The sequence below is a fragment of the Phodopus roborovskii genome, unplaced genomic scaffold (genome assembly GCF_943737965.1).
Source record: "Phodopus roborovskii unplaced genomic scaffold, PHOROB, whole genome shotgun sequence".
Lineage (NCBI taxonomy): Eukaryota > Metazoa > Chordata > Mammalia > Rodentia > Cricetidae > Phodopus > Phodopus roborovskii.
The window spans coordinates 7,091,056-7,109,738 of NW_026126645.1; the positions used below are offsets into that span (position 1 = coordinate 7,091,056).

At 49.1% G+C, this 18,683-nt stretch overlaps 1 protein-coding gene across 1 annotated transcript; it reads left to right on the forward strand.

The window, feature by feature from the left end:
- The first annotated feature begins 3,505 nt into the window (after window positions 1–3,505).
- Cplane2 (ciliogenesis and planar polarity effector complex subunit 2) lies at window positions 3,506–8,749 on the forward strand. The gene is made up of 6 exons (XM_051173696.1): window positions 3,506–3,672; window positions 3,942–4,091; window positions 7,049–7,201; window positions 7,702–7,826; window positions 8,088–8,224; window positions 8,391–8,749. The coding sequence occupies exons 2-6, from the start codon at window positions 3,980–3,982 to the stop codon at window positions 8,638–8,640; spliced, it is 777 nt and encodes a 258-aa protein (XP_051029653.1). The 5' UTR covers window positions 3,506–3,672; window positions 3,942–3,979; the 3' UTR covers window positions 8,641–8,749.
- Window positions 8,750–18,683: the final 9,934 nt, after the last annotated feature.

The following is an 18,683-nucleotide window of genomic DNA, read 5'->3' on the forward strand; positions in this document are numbered from 1 at the left end:
ATCTGAATCCCCAGTAGAAGGAGAAAGTCTCTGGGAGACCAGACCAGCGCTGAAGGGCTCAGTGCAGAGTTCTCTCTGGAGCAAACTCTTTGAGAGACGACCTCTGAGTGGGAGACCCTGCCCACCATGCTTCCCTGGCATTCAAGTAAGCCTTCAACACTGAACATGAGCCCCAAGGCTGGGGGAACAGAGGATTTTAAAGGGGGGGGCTGGGTACTTGGGGGAGAGAGGCAGGTGGACCTCTGAATTCCAGACCAGCCTGGTTTACAGATTACGTTCCAAGATGATAGCCAGGGCTACATAGGGAGACCCTGTCTCAAAAAGCAAGAAACAAGAAAGAGATGAACTAGTGTTTACCTGGAAATTACTGAACTTAAATGACTGATTCAGGGTTAAATTAAAAAGAGACAAGAGGTTAGGAAGCGGTGGTATACTCCTTTAATCCCAGCACTTGGAAGGCAGAGAGGCACGCAGATCTCTGAGTTCTAAGGCCAGCCTTGTCTACAGAGTGAGTTTCAGGACAGCCAGGGCTTCACAGAGACCCTGTCTCAAGCAAACAAACAAACAGAAAGTATTTTATTTTGATCTCTCCCCTTCCCTGTGCGCGTGTGTGCGCGTGTGTCTGTAAGTAATGCCCGTAAATGCCAACGGGGTGACAGATCCCAGTGGGAAGACTGGCCTTGGCGTCCAGAGACAGCAGCAGCAGGGAAGAGGAGAGAGGACAGAGAAGAGAGCGACAGAGGGAGACAAAGGAGGATGAGAGGTGGGAAGGCCCTTTTAAAAGGGAACATGGTGGCTGAGGTGAGGGCGTGTCCTGTCAGGACCCCAGGGATAGGCCAGTGCAGATGCCTGAATACTAACAAACACTGTATACATGATAAGTGAATTTAAGAGAGAGAGAGAGAGAGGCAACTTGCTGAAGCTGGGGGCGAAGGCAATGAAACTTGAACCTTGACAGCTCTGAACCTGTCATCCTCTGCCTGTGTTGGTCGCTCCCTGTCCTCAGCAGCAGGGTTTATTTAATTAAGGCCCTGCTGAGGACTGACTTGTGTCTCTGCAAAGCCCACATGTTGAGGCCTGACTCTAATAGGACTGTATTTGGATCCTTTACGATGGGAGTTAAAATTAAAACAGGTCATGATGGTAGGGTCCTAATCCAACCAGATTAGTGTGCTTACACAGTGTGACAGCCAATGTGCTTTAGTCCCAGCACTCATGACTGCAGAAGCAGGCAGATCTCTGTGAGTCCTACGCCAGCCTGATCTACATAGCAAGCTCCAGACTAGCCAAGGCTGCACAGTGAGGCCCTGTATCAAAAATAAAACAAACAAAAACAAGAGAGAGAGCAGCAGAGGTTGGTGTGGTGGGGCACACCGAGTTTTTATTTTGGTTTGGTTGTTTTGTTTGTTTTTGTTTTTTGTTTAGTTATTTGCTTGTTTTGTTTTTGTTTCTGGGTTGTTTTTTTGTTTTGTTTTGTTTTATTTTGTTTTGTTTTTGGAGACAGGGTTTCACTGTGTAGCCCTGGCTGGCCTGAAACTCACTCACTCTGTAGACCAGGCTGGTCCAGAACTCAAGAGATCCACCTGCCTCTGCCTCCTGAGTGCTGGGATTAAAGGCGTGCGCCACCACCACTCAGCTGGTAGAGCACACTTGGAATCCCAGCACACAAGCAGCTGAGACAAGAGGATTAGTAGTTCACCAGGCCAAACTGGACTAATACTGAGAGCTCATCTGAAAAGAAGGAAACAGCAGCAGGGGATTGGGCAAAGAAGAGGCCATGTCCAAAGGTGGAGCAGCCAGAAGCATCAGAAACCAACCCTGCAGTGACACTGGATATGCGGCCTCTGTTGTTTGAGCCCCCAGACTGTGGTACTATCAGAGCAGCACAGTGCATGTTAAATTTACAGACTCACATCTCTCCCTAGGCCCTGAGGCAGAATCTCTCTGGGCTCCCAAGTGAAGCTGGGCCATCAAGAGTCCTTTCCTGATTTCAGGCAAGCAGTGAAAACTAAACTCCTGCCTGACTCTGTGGCCACCAGCTTCTCTATCCATCTACCTCCCTGGCTGTTCCCACGAGGACTTGATGTCTCACCAGGCCCCCAGGTTAACACCAGCTCACTCTGCCAAGTTGCTGCATTTTCTCATCCCCTCATTGTGCCTCCACAAACCAGGCCTGGGCAAGGCTGGGTGTGAAGTCTAGAAGCCCAAAGACTTCTAGATTCAGACCTGAGCGCTCCTGGCCTGTGGGGAGAGCTGTGCACAGCTACGGACAATCCTGATTTGGCAGATTTCTCAGTACTAGGGAGACAAACAGGAGCATGAGCAATGGATTCCAGCCACAGAGTCCTCTCGTACTTCTGCCTCCACGCAGTGTAAGCACCCGCTCTTGTACCCGCCTCCTCCCTACCCTACCCTCTTCCTGCTATTAGCTTCACTAGCCCCTCCTAGGTGAATGAAAACCCCAAACCCGATCTGGCTGAATGGACACGCGTTTTTAGAGTCAGGTAACTTACCCAGGCTTCTGAGTCTGTTTTTCCACTGATGGGCTATGTGGCGGGTGTAACCTCAGACAAGTCCTGTCATCCCTCTGAGTTTCTTCATCTGTAATAGAAAAGACATGATGCTGTTTATATGGAGATGAATGTTCAGAGACTCCAGTGCCCCCCACAAAGCCCCCTTCCCTCATCCACTGAACGCCAGTGGCAGCTGGCCCCACTCAAAGACACTGTACGGGATGCTGGTGAAGATTACACGTAATAGCTGCCTCTCAGAGGTGGCCCATGTCCTGGCCCGCTCACAGGCATTTATTGAGCAGCCAACTTCTGGGTTGCTCACATGCCCAGGCTGGAGCATCCAGTCCCAGGGCAGGACTGTGGCTCACCCTTGCTTGCACAGCACAAGTTAGATGCTGAACACACAGCTGGGGGCTGGTCGTTGCTGAATGAAAGGAATGAATAAATCAATCAGTAAACAAATGACTCTTTATTAGGATCTCTTAGAAAGTCCCTTGACTTCTCAATCCAGAGGTGTTTGACGCTGGACCTGCTGAGCAGGATTGATGAGGCCGTGACATTAGTAACATCCACATAATAACTAAACCCGCTGAGCTGTGTTGGCCAGACACTGTTGTAAAGAACACTACAAGGTATGGTGGTGCACACCTTTAATCCCAGCATTAGAGAGACAGAAAGGATCTCTGTGAGTTCGAGACCCGCCTTGTTTACATAGGATGTTTTAGTTCAGCCAGGGATACATAGTGAGGCCATCTCAAAAAAAAAAAAAAAAAAAAAAAAGAGGAAGGGGGGGAAGCATTTAATGTTAATGTGCAATTTGTAGAAGAGGAAACTGAGGTACAGAGGGAACTGGAGAAGCCTCCATCCCGGGGGTGAGAGGAGTGATCACGTTGAGAGGAAAATCTGAGGTCAGACTGGTAAAGCCAAAGAAGCTCCAGCTGAGGGAAGGAACTGCAGACCTTGCAGAACTCACAAAGACCAGCCTGAATTCAGGAGCCGCGCCTCCCCCTGCGTCGCCATGGCAACATCCTGCACATGCGCTTCGCCGACCGCGTCTAGGCCAGGCGGAAACAGGCTCTGCGGGCAGGGCAAGAACACAGGGCGGGCTTTTAAAGGGATCATCCCTTCTCTAGCCGGCCTGGTTACCCGGACTGTGAAGGTTGGTGGTCCCGGGAATCGGAGTCTAGGAGACAGAGATGAAGTGGAGCTGTGAGGCCCTCAGAAGGTGTTAGGGCGGAAGAGGCTTGTGGAAATATCTTCCCAGGACAAGGATGGGATATTTCCCCAGAGCCATGTGGAGGAGTGGGGCTATGGAAATGCACCTTCGGGTAGGGAGCCAGGCTCCAAGGGGTAGCCAGAGAGAGATTAGGAGGAACCACGGGGCCGGCTTGGGATAATGGTTACCCCTCTCTCCACTCTTGCTCCCAGTGTTCTGCCACATCCTAACCTCACCGGCGTGCTCAGCCATGGCCAGACCTCCCGTGCACGGTTCGGTGATTGTCACCGACTGGCATGAGACAGTCGAGGGCAAGGAGTACTTAGCCTGCATCCTGCGCAAGAATCGCCGGCGGGAGTTTGGTAAGTGCCTCACCTCGCCACACCACATGCCAAATGTGCGCTCTTGACATTCGCTAGAATGACAGTGATGGCTGAAACAGGACAGTGGGACCTGGACCTGCCTCACAGCAGTCCTCACCATCAAGATCCCTTGGACGCTGTCTCTAGCGCCCCTTCACCCAAATCACCTTAGAGCAAATTCCATCAACAGAGCCAGGAACATGGAAGCAGCCCATCCCTGCCAACAGCAACTGTCACCAGAGATGCTGTTGACTGAGCCCTCTTCACCTGGGGTCATGGCCTCTACTGGACACTTTGCACAGTGGCCTTCTATGCAACCTTTTTGTAGACAGGATTTCACTATGTAGCCAGAACTCGTTATATAGACCAGGCTGGCCTTGAACTCAGAGAGATTCACTTGCCTCTGTATTCTAAGTATTGGGATTAAAGGTGTGTACCACCATCCAATTTTCTTCCTTCCCTCCCTCCCTTCCTCCCTCCCTCCTCCCCTTCCTTCTTCCCTCCCTCTCCCTCCCTCCCCCTTCCCTGCCCTTTCTCCCTCTCATTCTATTGTTTTTTGTTTTTTGAGACAGGGTTTCTCTATGTAGCCCCTGGCTGTCCTGAAACTTTCTATACACCAGGCTGGCCTCAAACTCAGAGATCTGCCTGCCTCTGCCTACCGAATGTTGGGATTAGGAATGTGCCACCACGCCGGGCCCATTCATCATTATAAGCAACACCTTTTAGAGACTTGCTTAGGGCCAAGCCCTGATGAGGAAGGAACCCCTTCAGTGTCTTGCTGTCTAGGGTCAGACATTAGTGTCCCAGGATTAAGCAGATTGCCCAAGCAAGGCCCTGGTTAAGGCTAGGAGGCATGGCATCCACTTTGGGAGTCCAGCACCAGCAGGCTTCAGACCAAGGCTACTGGAGAGGCTGGAGCAGGAGGATCACAAATTCAGGTGTTGCCTGGGAAACACAGAAAGATTCTGTCTCATGAGGGCTGGGATATAGCTCAGTGGTGGAGCTGTCACCCCGCATGCCAAGGTCCCTGGTGCCACAAAGCAGAACAGAACAAAGACCAGCTCACAACTCAGGGCTTTAAATCATTAGGTGAGGGAATATCATTGTTTTTTACTTTTTTATGTGCAAGTTTTCTATTACTAAATATTCTTTGTGTGTATGGGTGTTTTCGCTGCACATGTATCTGTGTACCACATACATGCAGTGCCTGTCCTCAGAGGTCAGAAGAGGAGGGCAGATCCCCTGAGACTGGAGTTACAGATGGAAGTGAACCACCATGGAATGGAACCTCTGTCCTCTAGAAGAGTAGCTGGTGCTCTTAACCACTGAGCCCCTCTCCAACCCCGATGCACAAGTTTTAAGAACTCATAAAGATATCAATGAATTGGTTTTATGGGATTTATTCCTAGTAGCTATAAATAATTTTGCTTGTATTTCCCTGTTAAAGAAGAAATTGTAAAACACCTTCTTTTGTGTATGAGAGATCCAGATTGAATAGTTAACAGTGTCAATAGAAAATATTTCAAAACTTGGCACTGGTGGTGTATGCCTTTAATCCCAGCATTCAAGAGACAGAGGCAGGTGGGTCTCTGTGAGTTTGAGGCCAGCCTGGTCTACAGAGCGAGTTCCAGGACAAGCTCTAAAGCTATACAGAGAAACCCTGTCTTGAAAAACAAAATTTCAAGCATCAAGTTTCAAAGGGACCTGGAAGAGCTGGAGAGATGGCAGTTACGAGCACTAGCTGCTTTTCCAACTGGCCTGGGTTGAGTTCCCAGCATCCACATAGTAGATCACGACTACCTATTACTCCAGACTCAGGGAAATCAAACACCTCCTTCTGGCCTCTGCAGGCACCAGGCATGCACATAGTATGCATACAAACATGCAAGCACTCATCGAAATAAACATATATGTAATCTTCAACAACTGTTGTTTGGGGGTCAGGGAGATGGCTCAGGCAGCGCAAGCTTTACAGCTTGAGTTGGATCCCCAGAAGCCTGATAAGATGGGAGGAGAAAATCAACTTCACCAAGGTCCTCTGACCTTCACAAGTGTAATGTGACATGCACATAATAATATAAAGAATAATAATGCGTCATACAAATCTCACATTGGTTAGCTCTTACACCCGTGAAGGTTGGGCTGGAGTCATTTGTCACTGATGATGGTAATGACCACAATTTGTAAATAACTCACTTAAAAATGAAAGGTATAGCCAGGCGGTGGTGGCGCATGCCTTCAATCCCAGCACTTGGAAGGCAGAGGCAGATGGATCTCTGTGAGTTCAAGGCTAGCCTGGTCTACAAAGCTACACAAAGAAACCCTGTCTCGAAAAACCTAAATAAATAAATAAATAAATAAATAAACAAATAAATAAAAAGTATAGCCATGAGATAGAGGTGCTCACCTTTAATTTCAACACTCGGGAGGCAGAGACAGGCAGATCAATATGGATTTGAGGCTAGCCTGGCCTACAGAGTGAGTTCTAGGATAGCCAGGGCTACATAGAGAAACCCTGTGTCAGAAAAAAAAAAAAAAAAAAATGTGTGAGGGTCTGGAGATGGCTCAGCAGTTAAGAGCATGGGCTGCTCTTCCAAAGATTTGATTCCCAGCGCATACATGGTGGCTCACAACTGTCTTTAACTCCAGTTGTAGGGAGTCCAACACTCCCTCTGGCCTTGACAGGCTCTGGGCACACATATGATACACAGACATACATGCAAGCAAACACTCAGTGTTTGGTCTATGTTTACAGCAAAGTGTGCCCAGAGGAGTATGCCATCCAGGCCCCCAGCAAAGATCTAGAGCAGTTGACAATTTGAACAGATAAACTATGAGATCCTAAGCCGTCTCTGAGTATTCTGGGCCTCTGTAGAGCTGAGCCGAAGGCTGAGAACCAAGCTGGCCAGTTAGCTTTAGATATTGGGTGTCTCTCCCTGGCTCCCTCCTTGCCACAGGGTTGCTGGAACGGCCGGTGCTGCCCCCTTCAGTGGCCATTGATACTGCCAGCTACAAGATCTTTGTGTCTGGGAAGAGTGGTGTGGGCAAGACCGCATTGGTGGCGAAGCTGGCAGGCCTGGAAGTGCCTGTAGTGCACCATGAGACCACGGGTGAGTGGATCTGTCCCCCAGCCTATCCTTGGTGGCCTTCCATGAGATGGAGGCAGGAACCTGGCCCCAGATTGCATTAGCGGGGGTTCATATACAATACGCCATTTCTTCTGTGACCTTGGGAAGTCATGTTGTTTGGTCTAGTACTAGAGACAGTGGTGGCTACATGCCTCATGTCTAGTTGGTTTAAAGGTAGAAGCTCAAGACCTGCCCATCCCCCCCTCACCCCCCGCCTTGTATGTCCCAAGACTTTTGAGGTCTCCCTATATAAGCAGTGAGACCGTTTTCTCCTGGCGTGGGTCAACTCTGCCTAGTCTACCAAGAACTCCTACAGACCAACTCTTTCTTCCTGATCTGGGGATTCTCCCATGCCCTCCATGTTGGGATGGTGGCCCACAGGGTGGGGATGTAGCTCTTCTTCATACCCCCTTCCCATACCCCTTCCCAGCCCCACCCCACTCCCATCCCACTTCTGAATGGCTGATCCCAATTCTCCCCAGGTATTCAGACCACTGTGGTGTTTTGGCCAGCCAAGCTAAGGGCCAGCGACCGTGTGGTCATGTTCCGCTTTGAGTTCTGGGACTGTGGCGAGTCTGCCCTCAAGAAGTTTGATCATATGCTACCGGTGAGCTGGCCAGGTGGGCCTGGGTGGGCTGTGAGTGGAGGCTGTCAGAGACCCACCCTGTCCATAGGAGCCTGACATGAACATTGGTTACCTGAGGGCAGTGTACTGGGCTGCAGGGCTCTGACTGGCACTGGGGACTGTGTCCCAGCCACTCTCTGCTCTAGGCCTCAGTGTCTCAGTCTGTGGAAGGAGGGTATGCTATTGATCATTCTTGGGCCCATGGGCCCATGGGCCATGTGGTCACATGTCACGTGTCCTCAGGCTTGCAAAGAGAATGCAGATGCCTTCCTGTTCCTCTTCTCTTTCACTGACCGAGCCTCCTTTGAAGACCTTCCTGGACAGTTGACCCGCATAGCCAGCGAGGCTCCTGGGGTGGTCAAGATAGTCATTGGCTCCAAGTATCCTTTAAGTGGCCCCTAGCATGCACTCCTGGTAAGGTTTTCCGTAAAGGGTGTCCAGGACCTACCCCAGCCTCTGGGTGTGGCCTCTAGAGAGGAGGCCAAGGCTGGGTCTGATGGGGTGGTGAGCTGAGCCTCTTGGCTAGGAGCCTTAACCCTCCTCCAGGTTTGACCAGTACATGCACACAGATGTACCAGAGCGAGACCTCACAGCCTTCCGGCAGGCCTGGGAACTGCCCTTGCTTCGGGTCAAGAGTGTACCAGGGCGACGGCTGGCAGATGGGCGTACACTGGACGGGCGGGCTGGGCTGGCTGACACTGCCCATGTTCTCAATAGCCTTGCAGAACAGTTGTGGCACCAGGACCAGGTGGCAGCTGGCCTGCTCCCCAGTTCCCCAGAGAACACCCCTGGATGAAGGGGGACGACATCCTGAGTGGTGACAGGGACTGATGATCCCACACTATATCCCTTGGGTGACCCAGGGAAGATGATGGAACCTAGGGCCCAAGGCTCATGCAAGGACACTGTTCCGACCTCAGGACCCGCTGAGGAGGGCCCTCCTGGCGGTAAGGTGGTGGGGGCAAAAAGCTCCCCAGATGACAGCTCCACTGCTCTTCACCCTGTGCAGCACCCGAGGGTACGGTGTGGGGGAGGGGCACCTCAGGAGGACCCTGGGCCTCTCTTGACTTCTGCCAGGAGCTTTATTGGTTCAAGTAACACCATTTGCTCTAACAGATAAACTCTGGCCTCTCAGTGGCTGAACTCTGTAGAGTGGGATGTTTGTTTGTTTGTTTGTTTGTTTGTCTCTCCCTGCACCTGTGCAGAGGCATGTTCCCAGTTTATTAGCGTCCCATCAGCAGATGTGGGGTGAGTGTGTGTAGAGGGCTCCTGAGGTCTCTGGCCACACGGCGCTGGCCAGCACCCAGTCACATGGTACTAGAAGGGAACCTGAGAGAAGAGGTCCACCTGCGAATCCAGGAAACCAGCCCTCTCTCTGTGACTCTCCACCCTGACTCCCACGAAGCTGTAAATGGGCCTTCAGATATGGGCTTTGCCTAGGAGTTGGAAAACACCACTGGGCAGGGCCAAGGACCTTCCCTGCTAAGTAGAGGGTAGGATATGGGGTAGCCTGAGCTAGCTCTCCTGTATGGGAAGAGGGTGAGTGTAAGCAAGGGCACAGTGAAACTACCGATCTAGACCACTTTGTGGGTAGAAAGAAGGATTTACTGGGGTCAGCATGCCAAGGCTATCTCTTGCTAGAGGGGTGGGCAGAGAAAGCAGCGAAATGATGGGAAGCGAACAGATTTTATGTGACAGTTAGCAGGGTAGGATTTGTGAGCTGCCACAGGCCATTCAGATTAATTGGGAACTTGATGCCCAATGTAGTCGACCTTTGGGACAAATTAAGGGTGGGGGGGGCCCTAGTTAGCAGGAACCCAGTTTAAGGTATTCCTCAGAAATCCCAAATTTAAGTTTCTGTTTACCCAGTAACAATTCTGTTGACCCAGTCAGGGTCCTTCTGTTTAGGATCTTATCACCAGCACTGCTATTTTGGGGGCTGCTTTTGACCTAACAGGGAGCAGGCTCAGCTTTTGTCACCCAAGCCCATCAGTCAGACACTGAATGGAGGCTATGTCGACGGATATTATTAGCTTTTGTTTGTTGTTTGTTGTTTGTTTGTTTGTTTTTGAAGACAGAGTTTCCTTCGCCAGCTCTGACTGTCCTGAAACTCACTCAGTAGACCAGGCTGGCCTCCAGCTCGGAGAACCACCCACCTCTGCCTCCGAGTGCTGGCATTAAAGGCGTGCACCACCACTGCCGACTGGACTTCAGTAACTTATTATAACAAAGTGACAGAAGCAACTTGGTCAAGGAAGGATTTATCTGGGCTCATGGTTGAGGGAACTTTAGCCCATGCTGGTGAAAAGGCCATGGCAGGGTGAGGAGCTCAGTCTGTGTTGACAGAAGCATCAAGTCCCTATCATACTGTGACAGGCAGGAAGCCAAGAGAGCAAGACCAGCTGTGCTATACTATAAAACCCCACTCTCAGCCAGGCATGGTGGCACACCCCTTTACTCTGGATGCAGAGGCAGGTGGATCTCTGAGAGTTCAAGGCCAGCTAACTAATGAGTTCCAGGACAGCCATGGCTACATAGTGAGACCTTGTCTCAAACAAACAGCCCACTCTCAGCATGCCATCTTCATCACCCGGAGCTCAGCTTCCAATATAAAAGGTCACAACCTCCCAAAACAGCACATCTGCTTAGGAGGTGTTCAGACAGCTGGGCCTGTGGGAGACAGATTGTTGGGAACCAGCAGTCTGCTGACCCTGCCCCCCGATGATAGGTGGGATGCTCATGGCCTTATCTAAGTCTTATCTAAGCAGCCAGGCTGCTCAAGCTTTACCTGGCTGCCAGGGGACTCAGTTAGGCATGTGCAAGTTTCCCTTTTAAAGCAAGCGCGCCTCCCTCATTGGCTTCTTCTTTCTCTCTTGCTCCTTCTTTCTCTTTCTCTCTTGCTCTTTCTCGCTCTCTCTCTCTCCTGCTTTCGGTTGGCCACCAACTACCCCCCCCTTTCTCTCCCCTCTCTCAATAAACTCCACGTGGACGCTGAGTCTCGTGTTTGTGTTTCATAGGCATTAGCTGCAGCAAAAGAACAACACAGATAGTGCAGACCCAGGCCGTCACCTTCCCATAGGCTCATGGCTATCCCTGCTGGAGTCCCTGTCACAGTCCCAGAATAAGTTATGTACGTCTAACTCACAATGAAACCAAGTCAACAATTCCGTTCCAAACGGAAGGATCCGGAGAGAGGCAGAGTTGGAGCCCAGCATGGCAAATGTTAGCCCCAAGGCCCCATGCCTTTTGTCGGGTGTCATGGGAACCCCCTGTGCTTACCCAGCTTTTCCTCCACCGTTTTGCAGTACACCCTCAGAACCTCCCTCTTGGGTTCCGTCCATTTGATAGCTACAGCTTTCTCCTGGGATGTCCCACATTCCTGAAACCTCCTGAGACTCCCTGGAGGACGAAGGTGGTGATGGGCACCCCAGATGGGATCAGGGGTTGACCTGGACTTGGAAGGAATGGCTGAGAAGAAGGAACCATTAGCTCCTCACACTTTGAGCCTCTGGGCTTTGGAGCTCCGGAGAGAGCCGGTAGGAAGGAGGTGGGGCTATCTTTCCTTGGACTAGGAGGGTGGGGATGTATATGCAGCCAGGTCCAACCCCACTGTTTCTCTCATGACTCCTTAGCTCTCTTCCCTTGCCTCCTCACATTCTACAGACACAGTGGAGCTGAAGTCCAAAGAGGAACAGGCAGCCAAGGTTTCAGAGATGCAAACAGCCCTTGTACTGGTGGGTCTAGTCTTCCCACTGGCTTCCCTTGCCCATCTCCTACCCAGCAGGAGGGGAGATACCTCACTGAGGACTCCCTCCTCCTCCTCCCCTCCCCTGTCCCTGTCCTCCTCCTCCTTTCTTTCTCCATCCCTGCTCCTTCCCACCCCTCCTTGGCCACACTGAGCCCCTAGTCAAGTTCTTGCCAGTTGAGCAGCCCGGGCTTAGGATGCCAGAGAGGATCCACAGCAAGGTACTGGGGCACAGGACCAGGTCATGCAGAGGCTGCTGGGTAGGTCACAGGAGACCATGGCTGAGTCGTGGGTGGGGCCTGAGTTTTCTAGCCAGGCTTCTATATCTTACTCCCTGGCCAGCCTGCCTCTGAACTAGCCAGGTCTAGACTACGGGAGGGAGGAGTGTGTAGAGTTAGGAGCAGGGCTAAATATCAGGGCAAATCAACAGAGGACTAGTGGGGGGGGGATGAGATAAAAGATGGGGGCTAGGACAATGCCAGGAGTGAGTGCTCAACTCCTTTAAAAAGCACAGGAGAGGTACTGAGGCTCACGTAAGGGGTGGTCCAGCAGGAAGATGAGGGAGAACTGAGTGAGCATACACAGTTGTCACCATATGCTCAGCTGACATGCTGTCCAGGGGAGGTGACAGCAGCATGCACTCTACCCATATAAAAGTTTAGCCCTGCCCAACACCAAGATAAGGTGCCATCATGCTGGCTGTTGCTGAGGTCTTCCTTTTTTGTTTTGTTTTAGAGTATCTTCCATTCACTGACAGTTTCACACATGTATACAGTGTGTCTTGATCTTACCTGTCCAAGATGGAAGTTTCTCTGTATATCCCTGTCCTGCCACCTTCCAGTCCCAAGTAAACACACAGAGGCTTATGTTAATTATAAACTGTTTAGCCTATGGCTCAGGCTTCTTATTGGCTAGCTCTCTCTTAATTATTAACCTGTTTCTATTAATCTATGTATCTCCATGTAGTTTTGGCTTACCAGAGAATGCCCATCGTCTTATCTTCCTGGTAGCTACATGGCATCTCTCTGGCGACTGCTTCCCTGCTTCTTTCTCGTCCCAGAATTCTCCTAGTCTGGTATCCCCCGCCTATGGGTCCTGTCTGGCTACTGGCTAATCAACATTTATTCATCAACCAAGAGAGAAACATATATTCAAAGCATACAAAAGGACATCCCCCATCAGCTCCTCCAACACATCTCTGTCTCATCTTTGTGTGCATTCTTTTTTTGTAACCCACTGAGTCCAATCAGTGCCACCTGCTGTTCACTGATTTCATTGGTTTGATTGAGTGCAGGTAACCATAGTTACAGTGAGTTCCTGAGTGCAACAGCCATGCCATGCCCAAAGGACAGAATTTCACACTTATTTTCTCCATCCTTTGGTTCTTACATTCTTTCTGCCCCTGTTATGAGCAGTTTTCCCGCCCGCCAGCCTGGTCTCACAGCCCCATCAGCCCTAAATAACACAGAGACACTATTAGTTATAAAGCTGTTGGCCTGTTACAGTGTTTCTTATCAGCTAGCTCTGTCGTAAATATTAACCCATTTATATTAATCTAAGTGTTTCCACGTGGTCTTATCTTACCAGAGAGAGGGTCTGGACTTCTCTCAAGTCCCTACATCTTGACTCTCCTACTACATCTCCCAGACTCCTCCTTGTCTCTTAGTCCCGCCTATCTTGCTTTCCTATTGGCCAACGGGGGCTTTATTCATTAACCAATAAGAGAAACATATTTACAGAATGACATCTCCCATTATGCCCCCTCTTTGGTGTTGCTCCTTGAGCCTTGGGCTGGGGGTGGGTTGAAATATGTTTGTCCTATTTAGTTCTGAGCACTCAACAGTCACATGTTCTCTGTAGTTTGATTAGTTATGAATCTCTGCACCAACTGCTACCCACTGCAGAAAGGGGTTGAGAGCTTCACTAACCCATGGATTTGAACAAATATTTAGAAAGTAGTTTGACAATGTGTCCATTTAACAAAGAAACAGTATAAGGCTCCCTGCTAGAGCCTATGACCTCCAGAGCCTTTGACCAGGCTTACAATACCAGACATGAATCCCTCCTCTTCTGTGGCAGATCTCAGATCCAATCAGAAAGTAATTGGTTACATGATTACTCCAAACTTGATTACGCCAAAAGTTTAATGTCACAATTGCACCAGTGCAGAGGTCATCCTTGCGACAGAGGTGACCCTCAGGCTGAGAGTATGGAGGGGAGTAAGAAGGGACTCAGGTTGGCTTCTTTATTCTATCTTCAGCTCAGATAAGTGACAGCGAACAGAGAGATGGGTGGCCCAGCTGGGCTGCTTGAGCAGCTTCCTGGCTACTACAGATCTGATTACCCATCTCTTCCACCTAAAGCAATGATGACCTGCAGACAAAAACCCAGAAATGACCAGGGTCTCTGGGTACCACGGGGACACTCATGTGCTGTTCCCTAGTGGCAGCATTTTCTTCCAGATGAGAGACCTCCACCCCACCAAGGAGGCTGGAGTAGCCAGAGACAGTGTCTTTTGAGCAGTCTTTCTCCCCAAGTGCTGCAACAGCTCATTTCCCACTTCTTGGAGTGGTTAGTTGTGGGGAACCTGGTCTGCCTTGACACCTGGCTTCCCAAGAGCACAGCAAAGTGATGCTCTTGGCATCCTGACCTTGTCATGGGGACTGGTGTTATGCTAGGCACTGAACCTGTGTGCATGCTGCAGGAAGAGGAGGGGTGGGGTCATCTGAGGGATGGAGTCTCTCCAGGTGGCTCAGTGATTAAGAGCACTGGTTGCTCTACCAAAGGATTCAGGCTTGGTTCCCAGCACCCACATGATGGCTCAAAAGGGTCTATAACTCCAGTTCCAGGGGATTCAGCATCCTCTTCTGGCTTCTTCAAGCACCAGACACATATGTGGTACACAACTCTAGTTCAAAAGGATTTGGTTTCTGAGGGCATCAGGCACATATGGTGCACATACATGTATGCAACTCAAATACTGTATACATCAGATAATAAAATTATTTTAAAAGAACTAATGTTGCATCCTGCTCACAGCCTTGCTGTGTGCGCTCATACGGGACACATTTGGCAATCCTTCCAGACTCCTCACAATGCCTGGTCTGTCTCACCTCCACCAGTTCTTCGACTGGCACTACTGGATCCTTGAGTAGAGCACATCCACTTACACCCAGCACCTTGGTACTGACTTATCTGCTGGGATTCTCTCCACTCAGACTTTATGTTGATTTAGGCATCAACATTAACACCACCTTCATAAGGGCTTCCTTGATCCACAGAATCCCTAGAGGCCTTGTCCCTTGAGCTTTGTCACAATATTTATCACTCTAGTTTGTTTGTTGTCTGTCTTCTGCCACTAGAATGAACTCCATGAGAGCAGAGACCTGATGTGTCATGCCAACTGCTTTACCTCCAGTGCCCAAAATAGTCTTTAGCATGTAGATGGTGCTTAGTAAAGGGTTGTTGAATGACTCCATGAATCTAGCTCTCTGTCTATCTAGCCATCTGTCACTAATCCATTCAATGGTTAGTGTTTTAGGGAAGCAAAGCTCACTGTTTTAACAGGGAATTTAATATAATGTTTGGATACATTGGTATTGGAAAACTGAAAGAAAAAAAAAAAAGAAAGAAAAAGTGGAATTGAAGTAATGAGGTAAATGTCAATGGTTCCCTCCAGAGCCACAGTACACAACTCACATGGCTTTCCAGAGTGGCCTGGCCCTTGTATACTGGCCCCCACTACAGCTGAAGTTCTTCCTCCTACTGTCATCCTATTTACGCCATTTTATCTTCTAGGTCTCAGCTAACAGTCATTTCCTCTGAATGTCTGTCCTGCAAAGGTTTTCCTCACAAGGACCTACTCACAGCTACATTTCTCTGCTCCTTTGATGTCATCTTCCCAGCTAGTCTGCAGACTTCTTCAGTATATAGACTTCATCTAGTGTGTTCACTCAGAATTATCATCACTGTGGGATACAGAAAAAAACAAAGAAAACAAGAAACCATCACACTGGATACCCAGTGTCTACTGCAGAGTTGCACACAGTCAATTAACACTAGTGAAACTGGTAAATTAACCTTCCTGCCTATCCATCCATCCTCATATCTACCAACCATCCAACAAGACTTTCATCTGCTTGGTCATTCACTCATCCATCCATCCACCCATCTGTTCATCTAGCCATCCATCTTTCCACCCACCCACCCATCTGCCTTCCCCACCCACTTGTATGCCCTTAAAGAGAGTTACTGATTGCTTTTCCAGTTCAGCCTCCTGCCTAGCCATGCACTCTAGCCCTCTGCATGTTATCTATCCAATTATTTATTTTTCTGTTTATTCACCTATGGTCAACTCCTTTACTAACCTACACTTTCACTTATCTGTCCATCCAAGTACCCATCCATCCATTGATTAACCCCCACACTCATCCATTCACCAACTCACCCATCCACACAGCCATCCATCCACCTACCACTTATCCATCCATACAATTCATCCATCTATCTACCAAACTGCCCACCATCTATTTATTCACCCATTCATTCATCCACCCATTTACCATCTATCCATATTTTTGTTTTTTTGAGACAGGGTTTCTCTGTAGCTTTGAAACCTGTCCTGGAACTCACTCTATTGTTCAGGCTGGCCTTGAACTCAGAGATCCACCTGGCTCTGCCTCCTGAGTGCTGGAATTAAAGGCATGTGTCATTACTGCCTGACCCACAGGCTCCTAAGTAACCCTTGGGATAAAAAGCATTCAAAACCAAAATGATGCCAGGTATAGTGTCGTATATCATTAAGGCCAGCATGAAGGAGGCAGAGACAGACAGATCTATGTGAATTTGGAGCCATCTTGGTTTACATAGCAAGTTTCATGCTAGTCAGGCTACATAGTGAAACCCTGTGTGGTAGTTTGAATGTAATTGGCCTCCATAATCTCATAAGGAGGTGCAGCTTGTAGGAATAGGTGTGGCCTTGTTGGAAGAAGTGTGTCAATGTGGGGGTTCGTCTTTGAGGTTCCCTATGCTCAGGATGCTACCTATATCTCAGTCCATTTCCTGTTGCCTGCAAGATGTAGAACTCTCAGCAACTTCTCCAGTACTGCGTCTGCCTGTATACCTCCATACTCCCTGCCATGATGATAACGGGACTGAATCTCTGAAACTGTAATGTTTTCCTTATAACAGTTGCTGTGGTCATGGTGTCTCTTCACAGCAATGGAAACCCTGAGACACCTTGTCTGAAAAACAATGACAAAAACAAAAACCAAGATGAATCTGGTTTTTCTCTCATCTCTCATGCAGGCTGAGACATCTGCATCTCTGCTCCAGGATGCAGTTTTCTGTTGTCCCTTCCAGCAGGAATGCCCATTGCTTTGGCCACACTGATGACTTGGGACTCTGTGAACAGGCCTGAAGGAATCCTACTTCTCACAATGCATCAGCCTGCAGCTTTGCTGCAGTACTCCTCATGGAGAGAAGGCTTTGATCCCTTGTTCTAGAACTGACTCCTCCAGGTGTATGAGACCCTAGTGGTCCCTGCTCCCTCTATGAAAACCCTCCCTGCTGCTGCAAGTCTTCCCACAGAGATGAGTTTTCTAGTGTCTATCATAATTTACTATGGTCTTCTCAGCATTGTTCTGTTCTGAGCTAGCAACTCCATGTTCCTGACCCAGGTGCACTCCCTATGGGGCAACGAAAGGCAAGAACACTTCCAGGTGATAGGGGGACATCAGCAGGTCCCTCCCAGTCTTCCAGTGGTCCCAGCTAATGTCCCAGCCCACCCCTGAGGCTGGCAATGTTGCCATCAGCAGCTGTACCACACTCAAGCTGGTGTTCATCCTAAGCCTGGGACAGCCAGGTCCACACCTCATAGCTGGACATTTCATGAGATAAGAGTATATGAAGCTGGGCAGGTGGTGGTGGCGCACGCCTTTAATTCCAGCTCTCAGGAGGCAGAGGCAGGTGGATCTCTGTGAGTTCGAGGCCAGCCTGGTCTACAGAGTGTGTTCCAGGACAGCCATGGCTACACAGAGAAACCTTGACTCAAATAACAACAACAACAACAACAACAACAACAATAATAATAATAGAAGAAGAAGAAGAAGAAGAAGAAGAAGAAGAAGAAGAAGAAGAAGAAGAAGAAGAAGAAGAGTATGTGAAGCTGTAAGTAGCAGGGCCTCTTGTCTGATAGGAACTGAGAGCCCAGAGGCAGGGCTACCCATAGCTCTGACTTTGGATCAGGGCCTCCTGGCTGACATTAGGAGATGGTGGGTTGTGGAGCATGACACTGACCTTTGTACCTAACAGAACTCTGACCAGCTCTGTCTGTCCCCGAGGTGCTCAGGACCCTGACTCTGCACAAGGACAATTATGTTCAAGGTCTCATTACCTACTTTGTTGATTTGTGTCCCTTTACATTTAAATTTTGTTTTGGTTTTTGAGACAAGGATTTTTTGTGTATTCTTAACTGTCCTGGAACTTGCTGTGTAGACCAGGCTGGCCTCAAACTCACAGAGATCCACCTGCCTCAGCCTCTGCCTCCTGAGTGTTGGGATTAAAGGCATGCACTACCACTGACCATCAATTTTTGTTTTTGAGGCAGGGTTTCATGTAACCCCAGTTTCTCTGGAACTTAATATAGAACCAAGGATGACCTTGAACTTCTAACCCCCATTTGCCTCTGTCTCCCATGTGCTAGGATATAAAGAGTCCTTTTCCTGTCCTGCCAGCTGGCTCCCAAATAATGACATGGAGACTTCTTATTAATTATGAAAACTCAGCCTATAGCTTAGGCTTGTTCCTTACTAGCTCTTGTAACTTAAATTAACTCATTTATATTAATCTACATTCTATCATATGTCTTTTTACCTCTCTTTCATCTTGTACCTTGTTTCCTCTCCGTGTCTCTTGCCCCCCCTTCTTCTTCCTAGCGTCCTCTGTGCCTGGAAATCCTGCCTAGCTATTGGTCATTTAGCTTTTTATTAAACCAATTAGAGTGACACATCTTCACAGTGTGCAAAAAGGTTATTCTACATTTCCTCCTTTTTGTCTAAATAAAAAGGAAAGGTTTTTAACTGCAACACAGTAAA

Bases quoted from the DNA above. Each gene is read 5' to 3' on its own strand.
- Cplane2 (XM_051173696.1), top strand. From the start codon at position 3,980: ATGGCCAGACCTCCCGTGCACGGTTCGGTGATTGTCACCGACTGGCAT. The intron at 7,202-7,701 runs GTGAGTGGATCT...AATTCTCCCCAG, and splicing joins AGTGCACCATGAGACCACGG to GTATTCAGACCACTGTGGTG. The intron at 8,225-8,390 runs GTATCCTTTAAG...ACCCTCCTCCAG, and splicing joins AAGATAGTCATTGGCTCCAA to GTTTGACCAGTACATGCACA.